Source organism: Delphinapterus leucas, chromosome 11 (assembly GCF_059928025.1).
Source record: "Delphinapterus leucas isolate spDelLeu-1000000601 "Yukka" chromosome 11, BTC_Dleu_Yukka2, whole genome shotgun sequence".
NCBI lineage: Eukaryota > Metazoa > Chordata > Mammalia > Artiodactyla > Monodontidae > Delphinapterus > Delphinapterus leucas.
In genome coordinates, this window is record NC_143139.1 from 98,202,895 (window position 1) to 98,221,170 (window position 18,276).

The 18,276-nt window shown below is 57.2% G+C and overlaps 1 protein-coding gene across 8 annotated transcripts in view; it reads right to left on the reverse strand.

Annotated features, from left to right (window-relative positions):
* KIAA0930 (KIAA0930 ortholog) overlaps positions 1-17,669 on the reverse strand; it is a 44,644-nt gene extending 26,975 nt beyond the window's left edge. For all 8 annotated transcript variants that reach the window (XR_002647845.3, XR_002647848.3, XR_002647846.3 and 5 more), the window contains exon 1: positions 17,432-17,669. Coding sequence is in view for 1 of the 8 variants with exons in the window: in XM_022597077.3 (XP_022452785.2) it covers positions 17,432-17,654 (223 nt within the window). In the remaining 7 variants the exon portion in view is untranslated. The remainder of the gene's footprint in view (positions 1-17,431) is intronic.
* Positions 17,670-18,276: the final 607 nt, after the last annotated feature.

The following is an 18,276-nucleotide window of genomic DNA, read 5'->3' on the forward strand; positions in this document are numbered from 1 at the left end:
CCCACATCACCTCTAGCTACTGTCTCACCAGAAGCTGTCTCCAGCGGAAAGTTTTCAGTCCTCTCTTACTTGGACAGATATGTTAATTTACAGATCTGTTAAATTCTACCATTGATTTTCGGTTTTGGTTTTTGCTTTCCTGCAGAACTCTCTGACTTCATCTCTGCATTGTTTCACTGATTCTACCTTTAAATGTACCTGGAAGCCAACCACTTCTCACAAACCACTCTGGCACCGGGGCCAAGCACCACCATCTCCTGCCTCTATTCCTGCCCAGCTCCCTAACTGGTCCCCATGCTTGAATCAGCTCTTGCCACACCCCTGCTCTCAATCCTCCATGAGGCTGACGTCCTCACCTCCCCTTGGCTCCTTTCTCAAACACCTACCTTCTCAGGGAGGCCTCCCCAAACCACCCTGCTTAAAATTGTAAATCCACCCCAACAGTCCCTACCCCACTTCCTGCTTTATTTTTCTCCATAGCACCTATCACTCTATAGCATCATATATTTTTTACCTATCTTCTTTGCTCTCAGTCTTTCCTGAGTACAGGAACCAGCAAACTTTTTCTGTTAAGGTCCAGATAGAAAATAGTTTAGGCTCTGCAGACCACACGGTCCTGTCTCAACTACAAAATCATCCACAGCGATACATAAAGAAATGGGCATGGCTATGTCCCAATAAAAGTTTATTTACCAAAAGAGGCAGCAGGCTGGAGGTGGCCTGGGGCCATCGTGTGCCAGCACCTGCCTTACGAGAACATATCTCTTTTAACAGAGCATCTTCCCTCTTTGATTATTTTGTTCACTGCTGTACACTTAGCTCCTAGAATAGTATTTGGCCTATAGGAAACAATAAATATTGGCTAACTAAGTGAATAAATGAAATGAACCGAATGATTAATGAGAGCAAGGTGGTACTGGTACACAATTAGATCAATAGAACAGAATAGAAAGTACAAAAGCAGAATGAAAATACATGGTAATTCAGTTTATATAAATATTCATCCTTCCAATCAGTAGGGCGAAGACAGTTCTTCAACAGTTGGTCTTGGAACAACTGGCCAGCTGGGGAAAAAGAATAAGGTTGGGCCCCTGGTCACGTCAAAACCAATTCCAAAAAAGAAAAACTTCTGATGCCAAAAGTAAAATCATAAGAAAATCAAATAAACCTTGAGTGAATTTTTTTATTCTCTCGGGAAGCGGAAAGCCTTTCTAAGTAGAACACAAAGGCTATCAAAGAAAAGAACGATATTAAAAAAAAAAGACAAAAAATAAATAAAAGAAAAACGAAAAGAATGATAGATAAATCAAACAACATAAAAAATTTCCATAGGAAAAAACCCCCATACAACAGAAACAAAGGCAAAAACAAACACCACCACACTGGAAAAATCACTGGATCTCTTAAATGAGGGTTAATTTTCTCAACAAGTAAGTTTCATACACTGCACAATAAAATGAAACAGGACGGAAAGGCAAAGGGAGATGTAAACGTCTTCTAGACAGGAAAGTATGCTCAGCTTCACACAGTTAGAGACACGTAAATGAAAACTGAAAAATTCTATTTTTCACCTATCAGATGTGAAAAAAATCAAAACACCTGACAACATTCCGCGCTGAAGAGGGTGTGGAGAAATGGGGACTTCGTATCAGGCAGCAGGATAATAAACTGATGAAATCTGTAACGAGAGAGCTGGGCAACAAAACCACAACTGCTTCTCCCTTTGACCCAGCAGCTCCTCCCCTGAGGGGTTTTTCCTACAGTCTTCCACCCGCTGGTGTAAAATTCTGTAATGCCTACAGCACTGCTTACAAAGTACTGGAATGGTCCCATCAACAGGAAAGTTAACTGAATAAATGAGAGAGCATTCACAGAATGGGATACCGTGTAGCTTTCAAACACGAATTGAAGCAGCTCTATCTGTACCGCTAAGGAAAGATCTCTAGGGTAAATGAAGCGAGGGGAAATATGAGGGGCTAACAATATTAGAGGTTTTATATAAAAGTGAATCGTTCATAATGACCCAAGTGCTTGTGGGGTGAGAGGCTGGGGCACTGGGATAATGGAACCCAACCGTCGGGGCTGTTTGGAGTTTTTAATTAGTTGATACCCTGGAAGCCCAACCAGGCTGCCACTGAGCAGGGGCCCAGGGTCAGCAAGTGTTATTCACATCATTGCCAGTGTTATCACGGCCTCTGGAGAGAGGCCAGGGAGGAGAAAGGCGTCTTGGCCTTTTCTCTATGACTCTTCTCAGACATTTGAATTTTGTGCCCTGACCATGTTTACCTATTCCAAGAGTAACAAACATTTTTAATCACAATGCAGTTACTTGGGAAAATGCCTATGATAGAAAGCTAAAGAAAAAAGAACAGCAAAAAACAAAGAGCAGGCCACAAAAATTGTACATAACGCTTGAAGGAAGGAAATTGCTTTTTTTAAAAAATGCCTAAGAAGAAAGACTGAAAGGAAGTTGAACCCAAACGCCCACAGTGGTTAGTGTCGAGAGTGGGGGAATTACAACTATTTCCTGTTTTTCAAACATTCTGTAGTGTATCAATAACCCGCTGTGCATCTAAACAGCACCAAGGACTCACCGTGTGCCAGGCACTGTGCTAACCACCTACCATCCTCACCTCGGCTGCAGCTGGTACTTGAACCCAGCCATCCACACCTTGCTTATGCTGAAGCAAGCATTTACCGAGTGCCACCATTCAAGGCTGGGTGCTCAGTGCTGGGTGGGACGGGGACCAGAATCCAGCACGGACCCTGCCCACCTGGCGCTGAGCGGGAGGAAGATTTTTATCAGCAACTCATAAAGACAAGCAGGACGCTGCCTCGGGAGGGTCGGGAGGGCAGGCTGTGTTCCCTGAGCCTGCACGACAGGCGCCGCGCCTCGTTGGGGCGTCAGGAGCGTGCCCTGAGGAGGGGAGTTTCCTGCTGGGGGGGTGGGAAGAGCATCCAAGGTCCTCCTGGTGAGGCCGAGATGGGAAAGGGTCCAGAGCCAGGATGCCACGTGGGAGCCCGAGCTGGAAAGGATGCGACCGCACAGGGCCTCCTGGCTGGGTTGGGGGCTTTGCGTTTATCCTCAGAGGACCGGGGACCCCTGAAGGGTTTGAGACAGAGTGTCTCTGCTGTGGGGAGAAGGACGGGGCAGAGGTATGACCCACGGCCTGTAGATGCCCGATGCCCAGCCCGTCCAAGGGCCACCTGGGCCAAGGGTCCCGAGAGGGACCTCCTGGGAGCCGCCTCAGCTCAGCCTGGCCCCTCCCAAAGGCTGGGGGGGGGGCGTCAACTGGCCTCTTTGGGGAGAGTCCAAGGCAGCCCTTGGCCGCTTCCGCCCCCCGGCAGCCAGGGCAGCATGAATAGGCTTCTGTGGCCCCTCAATAGGCCTTTCATCAACTCGTGCCTCTCAGTGCCCCTCGTGGGCTGGAGACCCTCCCTCAGGGCACAAAAGACAAAGAAGCTGCCCAGGGAGGCCCAGGGCTGCCCTGATGAGGCACTTGGATGGAGAAGTACTGGTCAGACGGGTCCCCACGTGAGCAATCCCACAGGCCAGACTGGTCCTCCGCTCCAGCCTAAGGGAAGCACGGGGTCTCAAGGACGGCAAGGCGGCCGGGTCAGGAGAGCCCATCACCTGCCTGGCCCCCTTCTTCTCCAGGAAAAAGTCGAGCCTCCTTCCCCAGATGAGCCAGGCCCTACAGACAGCCCCTCCAGTCTGCGCTGTGGTCCCCCATGCTGCAGCCCCTCCCTCCGCACCTGACCAAACACCCTGCGTGTCCTCAGGCCACCCCACCCCTCACCTCACCATGGAGTCTTCCTGGACCGAACCACGGGGCCCTAGGCCCGTCCCAACCCAGCCTGTGCGAGTCAGCTTGGCCATCATGTCCCTGGGGCCTGTTCCCACCACCCGCCCCACGCACCTCCTCTGACCCACCTGAGCCACTTTACCTCATTTGATCTTCACAAAGACCCTGTGAGATAATGTTACTACCTTCATTTAACTGACGAGGAAATCGAGGCTCAAGGTTTGATTCCCTTATCTGATGTCGCACTGCTGGCATGTGGCAGAGCCAGACCACAGCCCAGAGCTGCCTTCTAAGTCTGCCACACGAACACACTAGTGTGTCCCTTCCCACCATGACAAGGCACCTCACTGGCAGGGTGACCAGGTGCCCACCATAGGGCAGGGCCCACGGCGGGGAGTCAGTGAATGTTGAACAAACAACCGCATGACTGCACTCCAGTTTTCCAGTTTACTCAGAGAGCACCACGGCAGCTCTGAAACCCAAAGCCACTGTCCCTTCTCACAATATGCGCGACGTTGCGAAACCCTTAAAGTGCTCCTGCGGCCCTCAGGTCACCCCCAGGAGGCCCTCGGTCCTGCTTACCCAGCAAGATCACGATGGGAGCTGGCACTGGAATCCAAGTCAGGTTCAGCACCCACTCTGAGCCTGCTCCGTGCCGGGCATCACCTGAGGCCCCAGGTGCAGTGAGAAACAAACCCTGACCCCGATCTCAAGGTCACTTTCAAGGGTGGGGCTTCAGTCCCCACGGCCCACAGTTCGCCAAAGCAATCCTCTGCGTTCTCCAGAACAGCAGTGCCTGCAAACCCGCAGCCCTGCGGCCACTTCGCTCCCCACCACCTCTTCCCAGGGGGCTTCAAGCTCACCTAAGCAGTCATCAGGCCAAAACAGGAGCTCCACATTCAAATTCCCGTCTCCTAGGAGCTCGTCACCGACGTGGCCTTATTCAAACTCCTGACTCACTGCTTTGCTCTGACACATAAACGGGCCTCCAAGACGAGGTGCCGTTCTCCTGAGGGATCTTCGGTGGACACCCACACAAGGTGCCCCAGCCCCGACAGGAGCCGCCACCCAGCCACCGCGGCTCCCGCCTAACGCCCACCCTCCCCACCTTCCTGGGCTGCGATCACCTGGTCACCGCCCTGATCACTGCCCTGGTCCCTGTTCCACCTCCTCCTGCCCCCGCCCCACCGCGCCACGCAGCACGAGGCGCGTGACAGAAGCCCAGAAGCCTGGCCAGCACCGCAAGAGGCTCACAGCCCACCTGCTCCCACCACTGTGCCAGAGCACATGCTGAAACCCAGCAACCCCAGGCCGTGTTGGTGCACCCATCCTGGCCCACGGAGCAGGCTCAGCTGGACCAACCCACCCAGTGAGTCCAGGCAGAAGGGACTGTCTTGCTCACCGCTGTGCCCCAGCACCTACTCCTGCAGGCTTCGGGCTCCAGGCTGACGTTTACCAAGCGCTTCCAGCGTGCCAGGATGCAAAGCTGATGACACACTGCGTGAAGCTAGGATTCAAGTCCCCCCACCCCCGGCCCCTGGGCAGACCCAAAGGACACCTGCCCCTCAGGTGTTCTGCCTTCAGCGTCACCTAGCGTAGTCCCTCCAAACACGCCCCCAGCCCTCCCCCAGGGGCCGCTTGTCTCATCTCTCCTCGCTCCTGGGGTCTTGGTTCCCTTGCGCAATTCCAGCTGCAGCTTCTTCGCCAGGAACGCCCACTCCCGAGCCTGTCTCCTCTTTCATTTCCCTCCTTTATTCTCGCTTCTTCTAAGACTTCCTTCTCTGTGACAACCATGGGGTGGGGTTCTTCTTCATACACTAGACCGGGGCGAAGCCACACGGAAAAAAAGGCGCCAAATGCCTCTCCCTGGAGAGGTGGATGTCCAAGCGTGAGAGGGACAGGCCACAGCCTCGAGTCCAGGAGAGCTGGGCCCAGAACCCAGGCTGACTACCTGGGACGCTGAACAAGGGCCTTCCCCTCTCTCAGTCTCATCTTCTTCGTCTGCCGGCAGGGGTGACACCCCCCTTCACCACAGGCTGCTACGGGAACGACCCAGTGCTGGGCCTGCAGTAACGGGGCGGCAGCCGGACTCGCAGGGAGGCTCCCAGACACGTGCCCCGCCTGAGATGACGCCATCCCCGCTCCCTGCGCGGCTCAGCAGCTCCAGCCTAAGTCGACTCCTTGGGGTTTGCCACACGGAGCGGGGGCGGGACGAGGGCTCCCAGGAGCTGAGCAAGAGCTGATGAGCCCCACAGGGGTGGGCAGCTCCCTCCTCCCCGGGGGCCGGAGGAAGCTGGAACGCTAGGCCCCCGCCTCCTGGCAGGGGGCGCAGTCTTGGGGACCACCCGAGGCAGCACCAGCCACCAGGTGCTGTGGATCGGTAGGATGGACCTGCAGACAAAGCTGGGGGGCTCAGCGGGCATGAAAGCTACAGCCCCGAGTGTGACGGTGTAGCTCTGGGTGGTGGGACGACCGGGTTCTTATTTCCATCTCTGGGCTGCAGGGTGGCGTATGCAATTCTTCCTACTTCTGCTTCTTCCTATTTCATTTCCGCTGTCCCTGAATCAGAGCACAGAGCGGCACTGACCTCCCTGAGGCGCAGTGTAACTGGCCCTGCTTTTGTCAAGTGGCTCGGGTTTAGGCAGTAATGCCTGTGTACTGCTGACCACACATCCCAGAACCACGGGCTGCAAACAGTGGTCCACGTCAACCTTCCTCTCCCCATTTTACCTAAGAGGAAACTGAGAGCTGGAAGGGGGAAGGGCTCTGCCCACAGAGACTCCCACAGGCCCCCTGGACTTGACCCAGGGCCGTCACCTGTCACGGGCAGCCTCCGTGACACTCTCTGATGCTCCAGGTCTGGAGGCTGACCTCTGCCCGAGGTGGACGCAGGGCAGTAATCAGTCCTACTCTACCAGGAGAACGGAGGCCCAGAGAGCTGCAGTGACTTCCCCAAAGTGACACAGCATTCAGGGAAAATTAACTTCTGAGCCTCCTCTGCCTTCTTCCCTGCTCTGTCTCTGCCCAGCAGGAGCCCCCGTGAGGACGGCTCCAATCAAGGGCTACCTCCCCAAGAAATGACCACCCTCTTCACTCAACAGATACCAACCCATCGATTCATCACCCACACTCCCCTCACAGCCCCTTCCCTGGGCCTTGCTCCACCATCAGTCCCACCCTGAGCTGGCACAAGGGATGCAGAGCCAGTGCCAATGACCCTGCAGGGGACCCCAGGGGGTGAGGGAAAGGAAGTCACACACAGGAGGCTATGCAGCGTCACAGGACCGATGGCAGAAATCAGTACAGGTGCCGTCAAGAACAAAGGCGGGGGGCCCAGCTGATCCTCTCAAGGGGTCAGGAAAGGGCCAGACGGGCCCTTGAGCCGAGAACTGAGAGGTGAGGCTCCCCTGACAGATGGGGCGACAGAGTGGCAAAGTGTGGAGGAGCCCCCGAGAGGACTCGCACGGCTGGGGCTTAGCTGTCAGCAGGGCCAGGTCAGAAAGGATCTTGAACTCTGACTTGTAGGCCTCAGAGGTTTCTAGGGGTGTAAGAGGCAGAGTATGACACAGTCGGGAGCGGCAGCCGTGGTGGGACGGAGGGCCAGGCGCGGGGGCTGGTGTCACCAGCCCACAGGTGACCCAGGTGGGGATGAGGGATGGCTCAGGGCAGACAGAACTCGGCCACAGCTGGAGCGGCAGGTGAAGAAGGGCTGACCCTTGCCCAGTCTCGGTCAAGCTGAGCTGGAGGCGACACACTCTGGGGAGACGGGTGTCCGAGGGCAGTCAGCAGTGGGGGCTGGTCCAGGGAGTGTCTGGGCTGGTCCGTGATGGGTGTGGGCGGGATCAGGGGGCGGCATGATCAGGGGGCGGCATGATCGGTTACCCTCTACCCACCTGCCCCTACCATCTCCCGGGAAAGCTCTCAGCCCCGGGAAGCAGGGCCAAGCCCAGTCCAGCTCTGCATCCCCGGGTGCTCAGTCGCTATGGCCTGCACGAGAGAGGCAACAGTGACTACGGTTACCTAAAAATGTACACTGAGAGAGGGGTGGAGATCGCAGAAAAGGTGAGCAATCAACTGGCACGAGGGTCTTGGGTGGCGGTGCGGCTGCAATGGTGCCCGTGAGCAACGTTCCAGAAAGAACGAGAAGGCAGAAGCCCAGGCCCGCCTCACTCGAGGTCCCCGTCACTCTGAGCCTCAATCCCCCTCTGTAAACAGGGACAAAACCCGCCCATGATTCCACTCAGCAGCTGTAAGCACCAGTGAGGACGCGGCAGAGCCCTTTGTAAAAGTCGGGCTCTTTCCTGATGATCTTGGTAGTACACGCTCCTCGTAAAGAGTAGTTTGTACTCTGCTTTTCTCATTTGTTCTGTCCTAAGTGTTGTCCCAAGTGTAAACAGTCACGATTCAAAGCACGTCCCAGACCAAAGGGTTTTTACACTAAAGATAAACAGCGACAGCACCTCCAACTACAGGACTAAAAATTAAGCCCCTCTCCTTTTCACTTTGCCAAGAGACATTTCTCACATATCCACTGGTCGTTCAAGGGAGGCAAAGAACATATCCTTTAAAACAGGGGTCCCAACCCCCGGGCCACGGACTGCTACCAGTCCGGGCCGCACAGCAGGAGGTGAGCGGCGGGTGAGCCAGCGAAGCGCCACCTGTATTTACAGTCGCTCCCCATCGCTAGCATTACTGCCTGAGCTCCGCCTCCTGTCAGATCAGCGGCGGCATGAGCTTCTCGTAGGAGCGCGAGCCCTACTGTGGAACTGTGCATGCGAGGGATCTAGGTTGTGCACTCCTTATGAGAATCTAATGCTTGGTGATCTGAGGGGGAGCTGAGGCAGTGATGCTAGTGCCAGGGAGTGGCTGCAAATACGGCTTATCATTAGCAGGGAGGTCTGACTGCACAGAGACCGTAATAAATCAGTTGCTTGCAGACTCATATCAAAACCCTGTCAGTGAGTGGCAAGTGAAGACAAGCTCAGGGCTCCCACTGATTCTGCATTATGGTGAGTTGTATCATGATTTCATTATATATTACAATGTAATAATAATAGAAATAAAGTGCACAATAAATGTAATGTGCTTGAATCATCCCCAAACCATCCCACCCCCACACTCCGGTCCATGGAAAAACTGTCTTCCACGAAACCAGTCCCTGGTGCCAAAAAGGTTGGGGACTGCTGCTTTAAAAGACTCAGGCTAACAGGGTATTTGTTTTGTTTCCCATCAGACAAAGACTCCCTTTTTAGGGACTTCCCTGGTGGTCCAGTGGTTAAGACTCCACGCTCCCTATGCAGGGGACCCGGGTTCGATCCATGGTCAGGGAACCAGATCCCACGTGCCGCAACTAAGAAGCCCGCATGCCACAACTTAAAAAGATCCCACATGCCGCAACTGCGGCCCGGCGCAGCCAAATAAATAAGTGAATATTAAAAAGGTGGTCCCTCCCAAGTGAGCTGATGCTCATCCTGCACGGCCTGGACCATGCAGAGGGTCCTCCCCCAGCTGGGCAGCCCCTACCTCGGCCCCCAGACGCCCTGACCCCTCGTCTGCAGGTTCACCAACAACCTCTCAGTTCCTGCTGCAGCCAGCTGGGCCCTGAGGGGCCTCCTAGTGCTTCTCTCCCTCCACACCCCAGCCCGGTCACTGCACACGGAAAGTAAGGACACCCTGCCCTGCCCCCAGTGGGCCTCGATCTCTTTACCTGAACCGAGACAACAGGCGGGAGGGCCCATCGGGCATTCTGGTTCTGGTGCTCAGTCTGCCAGGGCCCTCTCTGAGCTTCACCTACCTGTCGGCACAGCAACAGCGACAGCCTGGTTGAATTCTGGATCTTTCTTGTCCATCTCGGCTCCCCCAGGACGGCTGTGACCCTGAGGATGTTCTGCTGCCCAAGCCAAAACCAGGAGGTAGGGAGCAAGCTGCCAGATCAGCCCCGACGCCAGGAGGGCGCGACGTCAGGCAGAGGGACATCACGTCCGCTCTCGGAAGAACCCCTGTCCCAAAGCCGCGCAGCAGCAGCAAGAGGACACACTGGAGGGCTGCCGATCACACCCAGCACTGTCTCCCCGCCCACACTAGCCCCCGGAGGGTAAGAGCCAGGACCAAGGCCTGCACTGCACCCACAGGCAGCCTGGCACCCGTGCGGATGCGGGGGCCACCGTCTGTTGTCCCCGAGGCTGGGCGGGCAGGGGCCGCGCAGAGCTGGAAGTGAGAGGGTCTTGGAGGCGAGGAGCAGCCTGGGCCACTCAGTTCCCAGGCTTCCCCGTCCCCAGCTGCAGGACAAAGGACACCTGCCTCCCCTGCTCAGCAGGCAAGCCTGCAATCCCAGGGAGGAGACGGGCCTGGAGAATCACCGACCAGCGGGCAGCCGGCCCCAAGCCCCACCTGAGGCTGGATCCTCTCTCAGCAGCTGGCACACCCGGGTGCCAGGAAGCCGTCACCCGCCACTCACCTTTCTTCCTGTTTGTACCAATGCCAATGATTCAGAAAGTTTTCCATGGCACTTCCATGAGAGTCTAGTCGTTAAGAATCCACCTTCCAATGCAGGGGATGCAGGTTCGATCCCCTGTCAGGCAACTAAGATCCCACAGGCCGTGGGGCAACTAAGCTCACGCGCCACAACTACTGAGGCCACGTGCCGCGACTACAGAGTCCGGGCACCGCAACTACTGAGCCCACACGCCACAACTAGAGAGAAGCCCATGCGCTGCAGCAGAGGATCCCACATGTCGCAACTAACACCCGATACAGCCAAAAATCAAAATAAATAAATAAACAACAGAAAGTTCTCCATGAGCTTGGTAAACATCTGTCTGCCACCCGCCACATCCACCTATGGTCCTAGTCCTGCCTTGGGGGTCAGACAAGCAGCCTCTAAGAAACGGCCTCCCAGGTTGGCAGCCGAAAGAAGTCATCCAAATGCAGAAAGCTTCGCACAAATGAAGAGGCCTGTTGCAAGCTATTTATAAGAGTGAAAAACTGGATCCAAGCTAAGTTTCCCACAAGACAAAACCGATTAAGTAAATTGCGGCACACCCACTCAGCTGTCCTGTATCATCTAAATAATGCTTGGAGTTTGAACACCACGGAAGCGCTTTAGGAATTTTAAGTGAGAAAGCATATGGTTAAGAAGCTTTACGCGCAGGATATCAAGTCTTCTTTAAAGGGGCTTTAAAAAGATTGGAAAGCAAGATGTTAACAGTGTGACTGCGTGATTGGAACTATGAGTAATTCTTTTCCATTCTTTATATTTTCCAGTGTCTATATTGTACATGTAACATTTTTTTTTTTTTTTTTGCGGTACGCGGGGCTCTCACTGTCGTGGCCTCTCCCGTTGCGGAGCACAGGCTCCGGACGCACAGGCTCAGCGGCCATGGCTCACGGGCCCAGCCGCTCCACGGCATGTGGGATCTTCCCAGACCGGGGCACGAACCCATGTCCCCCGCATCGGCAGGCGGACTCTCAACCACTGCGCCACCAGGGAAGCCCATGTAACATTTTTTAATTGGAAAAAACTTGTCTGGGGATTTTGATGCCGTTTTTTTAACAAGCGTCCCGCTCGGGGCTTCTCTGCAGTGGCCTCATGGCTCGGCTGGTATTCCTGAGCCCGCCCAGCCCAGTGAAGGAGGCAGATGTAAATAAGGAGCCAGCGCTGCAAGGAGGGGGCGCGGCTTGTGCAAGGCCTCAGGGCAGCGGCAGAGTGGGCACTGGCGCCCAGGCCAGGGGAGGGGGCGAGGATGCCAACACAGCTGATGGCCCTCTCGCTTTGCCAAGAATCCCTGCAGCCATGACCCTCAGTCTCCTTAGAGTGCGAGGTCCAGCGTCCTCAGCGTTCTCTGGAAGGATGCAGAGTCCCTGCCTTGGGAGAGGACCACTCCGGCAGCTGCCTGGGCTGCTCCAGCCCCAGAAACGGATAGAGGCCAGAACCCACAGGCCTTAAAAATAGGCGCAGGAACCGAAAGAGACACCACTGCCACTCTAAACGGCCACACTTCCTCCTTGCTGCACTGCCCCAGAACCGGCTCTGCCTGCCTTGGGGACGGAGGGCCCGGGGCCCCAGGGGAACCCAGAAAAACTGGCACCAGCCACTGCAAAGCAGTCTGAACTTCAGAGCTTGAATCCAACCCTAATTCCACATGCGGGCACTGGGCCAGATGTTTGTGTCCTTTATAACAACAACAGCATAGAGGGTCAATGCCGTGCCAGGGCTTGTGCTGGGTCTGTTCCTACCGCATCTCCTGCAGTCCTCACGGGGCGGCATGAGGCTGTGCGTGTCACTTCTCAGACAATTTCCATGACCCTACAGGCTTTGTTGTCTCCATTTTACAGATGAGGACCCAGAAGCTCCAAACGGTGGCATGCTTAGGCCCCCGTTCTTCCCTTCCAGCCACACCTCCCATGAACATCCCCCGCCCACCACTACGCCCAGCTACACTGCACCGAGCAAGACAGAGGGCTGGGCCGAGCGTGCAAGGTCCTCTTCCCGATTCACAGGGTGGTGTCAGGTGCCTGGCACGTGTAGGTGTTCAGCGCAGAGGCGAGGCTCACAGGAAGGCAGTCTCCCCCGTACTCCTCTGGCTCATTCCAGAACTCTCTACAGGACGGCTACTGGCACCTGACATGCCTCGGCTGGAACCCCAGGAACCCCAGTTCTGCTACCTCCCAGCTACGTGACCTTGGGTGAGTCACTTTCCCCTCTGAAGCTTCGTTTCCTCATCTGCAAAATGGGCTTTTAACAGAACCTGCCTCCATAGGAGGTGCTGCTGCAGGTCCAGCGGGGCTGGCACACGGCACGTGAGCAGCATCCCTCGTGCTAACGGCCTCTCCAGTGCTGGCCGGTCCACGAGTCAAACACCCGCCGAGCTGCTGAAGGCCAGGCCAAGTGAACACCAAAGTCCCAGCCGGGCACTCAGAGCCCCAAACACCGCTCCAGCCTCAACTCCCACAGCCAGGCTTCAAGCCTCCCCGCTCCTCCAGGCAAGTCCTGCCCACCCTAACCCCCTCTCAAAGGCCACGCCTGCACGAACCCCGCTGGTCGGCCAAGGTGGCTCCCTTCTCTGTGCCCCTCACAACCCCTCACACCTCGACTTGGGCCCTTCCTCAGCCCACCTCGTGCCAGGCAGCTGAGCACACCTATGGTGGCCAGGCCACACGCACCCGAGGACAGGTGTGAGGGCTTCACCCCTGCTAAGAGCCCAGACAGATTCTGCCACTTACTGGCCATGGGACTGGGGCATGTTACTTCACCTCTAACCCTGTGCTTCTTCACCAGGACAAAGAGAGCAGTTTAATGATACCTACCTTAAAGGATTATTTTGACGATAAAAGGAAATGGTGAATGTGAAACACTCCTTTTGTCCCACAGCACTCCAGAGAGAAAATTCCCCAGGCCACCTAAAAGGGGGCGAGGGCCCAAGAATAAACAGCTCTAAAATGCTCAGCCTTGGGGACTTCCCTGGCAGTCCAGTGGTTAGGACTTCGCACTCTCACTGCTGAGGGCACGGGTTCAATCCCCAGTCGGGGAACTAAGATTCCGCAAGCCATCCACGGCCATGGGAAAAAACAATACAGTAAAATAAATTGAAAAAATAAAATCAAATAAAACGCTCAGCCTAGGCAGGGTCCAAAGACAAGCAGCACGGGGAAGGCCCCTCCACTCACAGCACCCCTCCGCCACTCAGACCCGAGTCGTGTCCACGTGACTTGACCAAAGGCCAGGGGTGTGCTGCCCCTGTTGAAGGGAGCCTGCCCACACAGCATGCATGCGCTGATGTCCAGAGCCCATTAGAAGGCCCAAGCCCCAGGAGGAAGTGTCAGGCAGGCTATCTCCACCTTTGGTACAGACATCTGCATCACACAACATTTGGGCATTGGACCACCCGATTCTTCCCAACTCAGAGATTCTGGAGCCCCGCTCAGGCCGCCTCAGCCATCAGCCTGGCTCACCTGTTACCTGGAATCACAGGCAGTTTCCTGTGGATAAAACACCAAAATCCTGCTCAAAATCCTGCACAGCCCTGGCTGCTTCCAGCAGGATTTTTACTTCAGCCAAGTCACCTGTGTATCTGGCTCTCTCCCCCCACTCAACTGCACCCACACCCCACGCAGCACGGATCAAGGCTGATCCCCCCACCTGGCATGGAGCAAGTCCTCAAAAAAATGCTTCTACTGCAGAGGCCGCAGTAGACAGATTCAAAAATCAGGTTTGGATCTCCAAGGTACTTTTCATCATACAACCAAGAGACAATGCGGGCAGGGAGAAGGGGGTAGTCGCTTTCTCTCATCTCATAGACAGACACCGTGACTTAAATGATAACAGCGGGACTTCCCTGGTGGCGCAGTGGTTAAGAATCTGCCTGCCAGTGCAGGGGACACGGGTTCAAGCCCTGGTTCGGGAAGATCCCACATGCCGCGGAGCAACTAAGCCCGTGCGCCACAACTACTGAGCCTGCACTCTAGAGCCCGCGAGCCACAACTACTGAGCCCGCATGCCACAACTACTGAAGCCCGTGCGCCTAGAGCCCGTGCTCCGCAACAAGAGAAGCCACCGCAATGAGAAGCCCGTGCACTGCAACCAAGAGTAGCCCCCGCTCGCCGCAACTAAAGAAAGCCCACGCACAGCAACGGAGAGCCAACGGAGCCAAAAATAAATATATAAATAAATAAATTTATTTTTTAAAAAAAGAGGGATTTCCCTGGTGGTCCAGTGGCTAAGACTCTGTGCTCCCAATGCAGGGGGCCCGGGTTCAATCCCTGGGTCAGGGAACTAGATCCCACATGCCACAACTGAGACCCTGCGCAGCCAAATAAATAAATAAATAAATAAAAGAAATGACAACAGATTGTCCAGGGTCAAGCGTCTCCCCCAGAGGCTCCCTTATACCTTCAAAACAACCTGAGGTTAGCTCTGAACAACCTAAGCTTTAATTAAACAACAACAACAAAAATCTGGGAGGTTTAAGTTAATTCATAAATGGAACAGGTTGTCCCAGCTGCAAAGTGGAGATGAGCAGGTGACATGGTGAAAGTGCTTTGGGGAGGGTGTTCTGGGCTCACACCTGGGTGCTCGGGCCAATCATTCTGTCCTAACTCTACTTTGGGCGTGAAGTCACTGTTTAGCTTGTCCCTCTCTGAACATCACATTTCTTCTCATCTGAAAAATGAAAGAGACGGGCAACGTGAGCCCTTCTAAGACTTTAATTTTCCAACTTCCTTGCCCATCCACACCCTTCATTCCCCAGCCCAGAAAGTAATCCTCTCATTCATTTGCTGAGTGTGCCCTGGGGCTCTGCTCTGCATGGGCCCCATGCTGGGCACTGAGGAGACTCAGACTTGGGCAATGCCCTGTGCGTGTGGGGGGTGGGGGGGGTCACCTGCTAACTGGGGAGACAGCCACACAGACCATCACAGTGCCACAGTCGTCCGTTCGTCCACCGGACACGAACCCGGTACAAAGAGAGCACAGGCAGCAGGACAGGGGGCGGAGGAAGGGTCCCCGGGTGGCAGCATTAGCTCTGAGGCCTGAAGGGAGACCTGCACGTGCTTGCAGGGCAGGTTAAGTATGAGGTAGCTTTCCAGGCGCAGAAAAGAGCAGAAATACAAGTGCAGCGCATCAGAGCACTACAGGGACTGAGTTCTGAGAGGCTGGGGGTGGTAAGATGGGAAGAGCTTGTGCGTGAGGGGGGACTAGAGGCAGGAGGGGAGACGCAGCAATAGAGCAACCACCAGGCTGTGCTCTTGGCCTACTATGGGCAGGTCCCCTCCCCAGACGCAGCGCAGTAGGTGCGGCAAGGCCTGGTTGGGACATTTGCGGGGACAGGCACTGGGTCCCACTGACCAGGGGTCAATCCCAGCTATACAACTTCCTCGCAGGCTGTCCCTGGGCTAGTGTCTTGCCTCTCTGAACTTCAGGCTCCACATCGGTGAAGTGGAGATAATGTTCCTGTATCTGGCAAGGTCAGTATCGAATTGACAGAGCCTGCGTAAAGCACCTGGCACACACTGAGTACCCAGGAAATGCCAGGTGCTACAGCAAATTATTGTTCTTAGGGGGTGGCAGTGCAGGCTCCTGGGGGCAGGGACTGTCTAACAGGGCAGAGAGATGCTCAGAGGACAGTAGGACCGTGTTGACAGGGGAGTGAGGAGGGGTGCCCGGAGCTGCTGAGCAAACAGGGCTGAGGGGCCTGAGCAATGGTCCCTCCGACCCCTCCCCTCTCAGACACTCTGTGCCAGGTGACAGGCGGCCTGCCAGGCGGGCATGCAGCCGGGCACACAGTAGGTGCTCAATGAACATGTGCTGAATGAACGAATGAGGACCCTTCCATTTCTGCTCGAAACTAATTAGTGACACCTTTTCAGAAGAGACCAAAGAACCTCTGTCCTTGTCCACCCCGGCTTGTAGACACCCTACCCCCACCCCCATGCTTGAGGAAAGCTTTGTTCCAGGGCAGGCTGGGCTGAGACCTGCTGAGGGGAAGTATCTTGTACCAAGTCCGCCTCCTGCAAAAAAGGAGGCCGCAGATTTATTTCCTCTCGTCTTCCAGCCTCCAGGGTGTGGCCTGCTGAGGGGCCTGGAATGCCTTGTGACCTTAGGTGGGGATGCGCTGGCTCTTTGGGACTCCGTTTCCCCAATGGTGAATGAAAGGGAGTGGGTCTGGCAGAATCTCCAAGGTTGACATTCCCTTCTCCACAAAATGCTGTCGCCCCCTCAGACAGCCCCAGCCCAGACTGGGGACGAGGGTGGGGCTGGGGGGTGGCTGAGAACGTGGTATGAAGTCATTCCCGCAGGAAGAAGGGAGGGGTCTTTTCAGAGAGAAAACGGCCTCCTCGGGCTTTAGTCTGAACACGATCGTCAGTAGCCATCACTTCACGCCCAGCCATGCCGTAAGACCCCACCTACACCTGGAGCCCCAGGCTCTCTCAAACCACACGGGGCACCTCCACCCCACGTCACCGGCCCATCTAGGACTTAGGGCCTCCTTAGAGCAGCATCACACCCAGAGAGGCGGCCGGCCCCGCTCCCGCTGCCAAGCGGGTGGGTTCATGGGGCGACGGTCCAACAGGTCCCCAGTTAGAGCCAATGTGCAGAGAGAGCGGTACGGGAAGACAAAGGCTTCAGGACGCCGGAGACCTGCCCTCCCGGCGAGCTGGGACGGTGGCCGGGGCAGCTGGCAGGGAGGTCTGCCCGGAGCCCACGGGGCCCCGGCCCTGCCATGTCGGGCTCCGGGTCTCCCCAGATCCAGCGCCCGCACTCCCTGCAGCGGCACTGAGGCCCCGGGGAGGGCTTCTTGGAGAAGGAAGAGGCCTGTCGGAGCCACGGAGGGGAAGGAGGGAGACGGACAGACGCCCGGATGGACAGACAGAGGGAGACGCCGAGTGACCCGGGAGACAGACACACAGGGACGAGAGCGTGCCGGACCGCTCTTGGGACCAAAATCAGAGACGGAGACGCGGAGGCACAGGAAACAGCCGGACGCGGGGAGCCGGGGGCGTGAGGGGGATGCGACACGCAGGGAGCCCCAGAGACACACGCAGAGACAGAGACGCGCAGAGACACCCAGAGGCGCGCACACCCCGACGACGCGGCGGCCCCGGCCTCGACCCCGGCCGACCCCACTCACCGAGGCCGCAGACCTCGCGGCGCAGGCTGAGGCGGCCGCGCTCCTCGGCTATGGCGCGCAGCATGTGCTGCAGCGAGCGCTCCTCGGCCTCCGCGCCGCCCGCAGGCTCCGGGGAGGCGGCGGCGGCAGCGGCGGCGGCGGGGAGGGCGGGCGGCCCGGCCCGGAGCCCCGCGGGCGCGGGTGCCGAGGCGCAGGCCCGGCCCGGCGGCCGCGCGGAGGCCATGCCGGGCCCCGGCTCATCGCCTGCGCCGCACCCGCGGGGGCCCCCGGCGCGCCCCGCCGCCCCCGCCCCGGCGCCGCCCGCCGCGAGCACCAGTGAAGCCACAATCCGCCTTTGTGCGCGTCACCGCCCCCGCCGCCGCCTCCGCCGCCGCCTCCGCCGCCGCCTCCGCCTCCTGCCGAGCCCAGTGAGGCGAGCGCACCTCCGCGTTGCCGACACAGCCCGCCCGCCTCCAGGCCGCCGCCTGCCCCGCCCCGCCTCGCCCGGCCCCGCCCCCAGGCCATCCGGACCCCGCCCCCGGTAGCTGCCCGCCCTCAGGCCACACCCCAGCCATCCAGGTCCCGCCACCGCCCTCAAGACCACGACCCCGATCAGCTAGACCCCGCCCCTTGCGCGTCAGGCCCCACCCCAGACCCGCCCAAGGCCACGCCCCGGGCCGCCCTCCTCTGACCTCCCGCCGCGGACCTACCGGGCTGGCTCCCTTCCCCATCCTCCAACGCCCGGTCCGCTCCGGCCCCGCCCCGCCCCGCCCCAAGCGTCTAGCCTCCGGTGACCTCCGACTCCGGCCAAGCTTTTCCTCAAATGGCTCTCGGGATCCCGCCTCGGCCTTCGCCGGCCCCTCCAC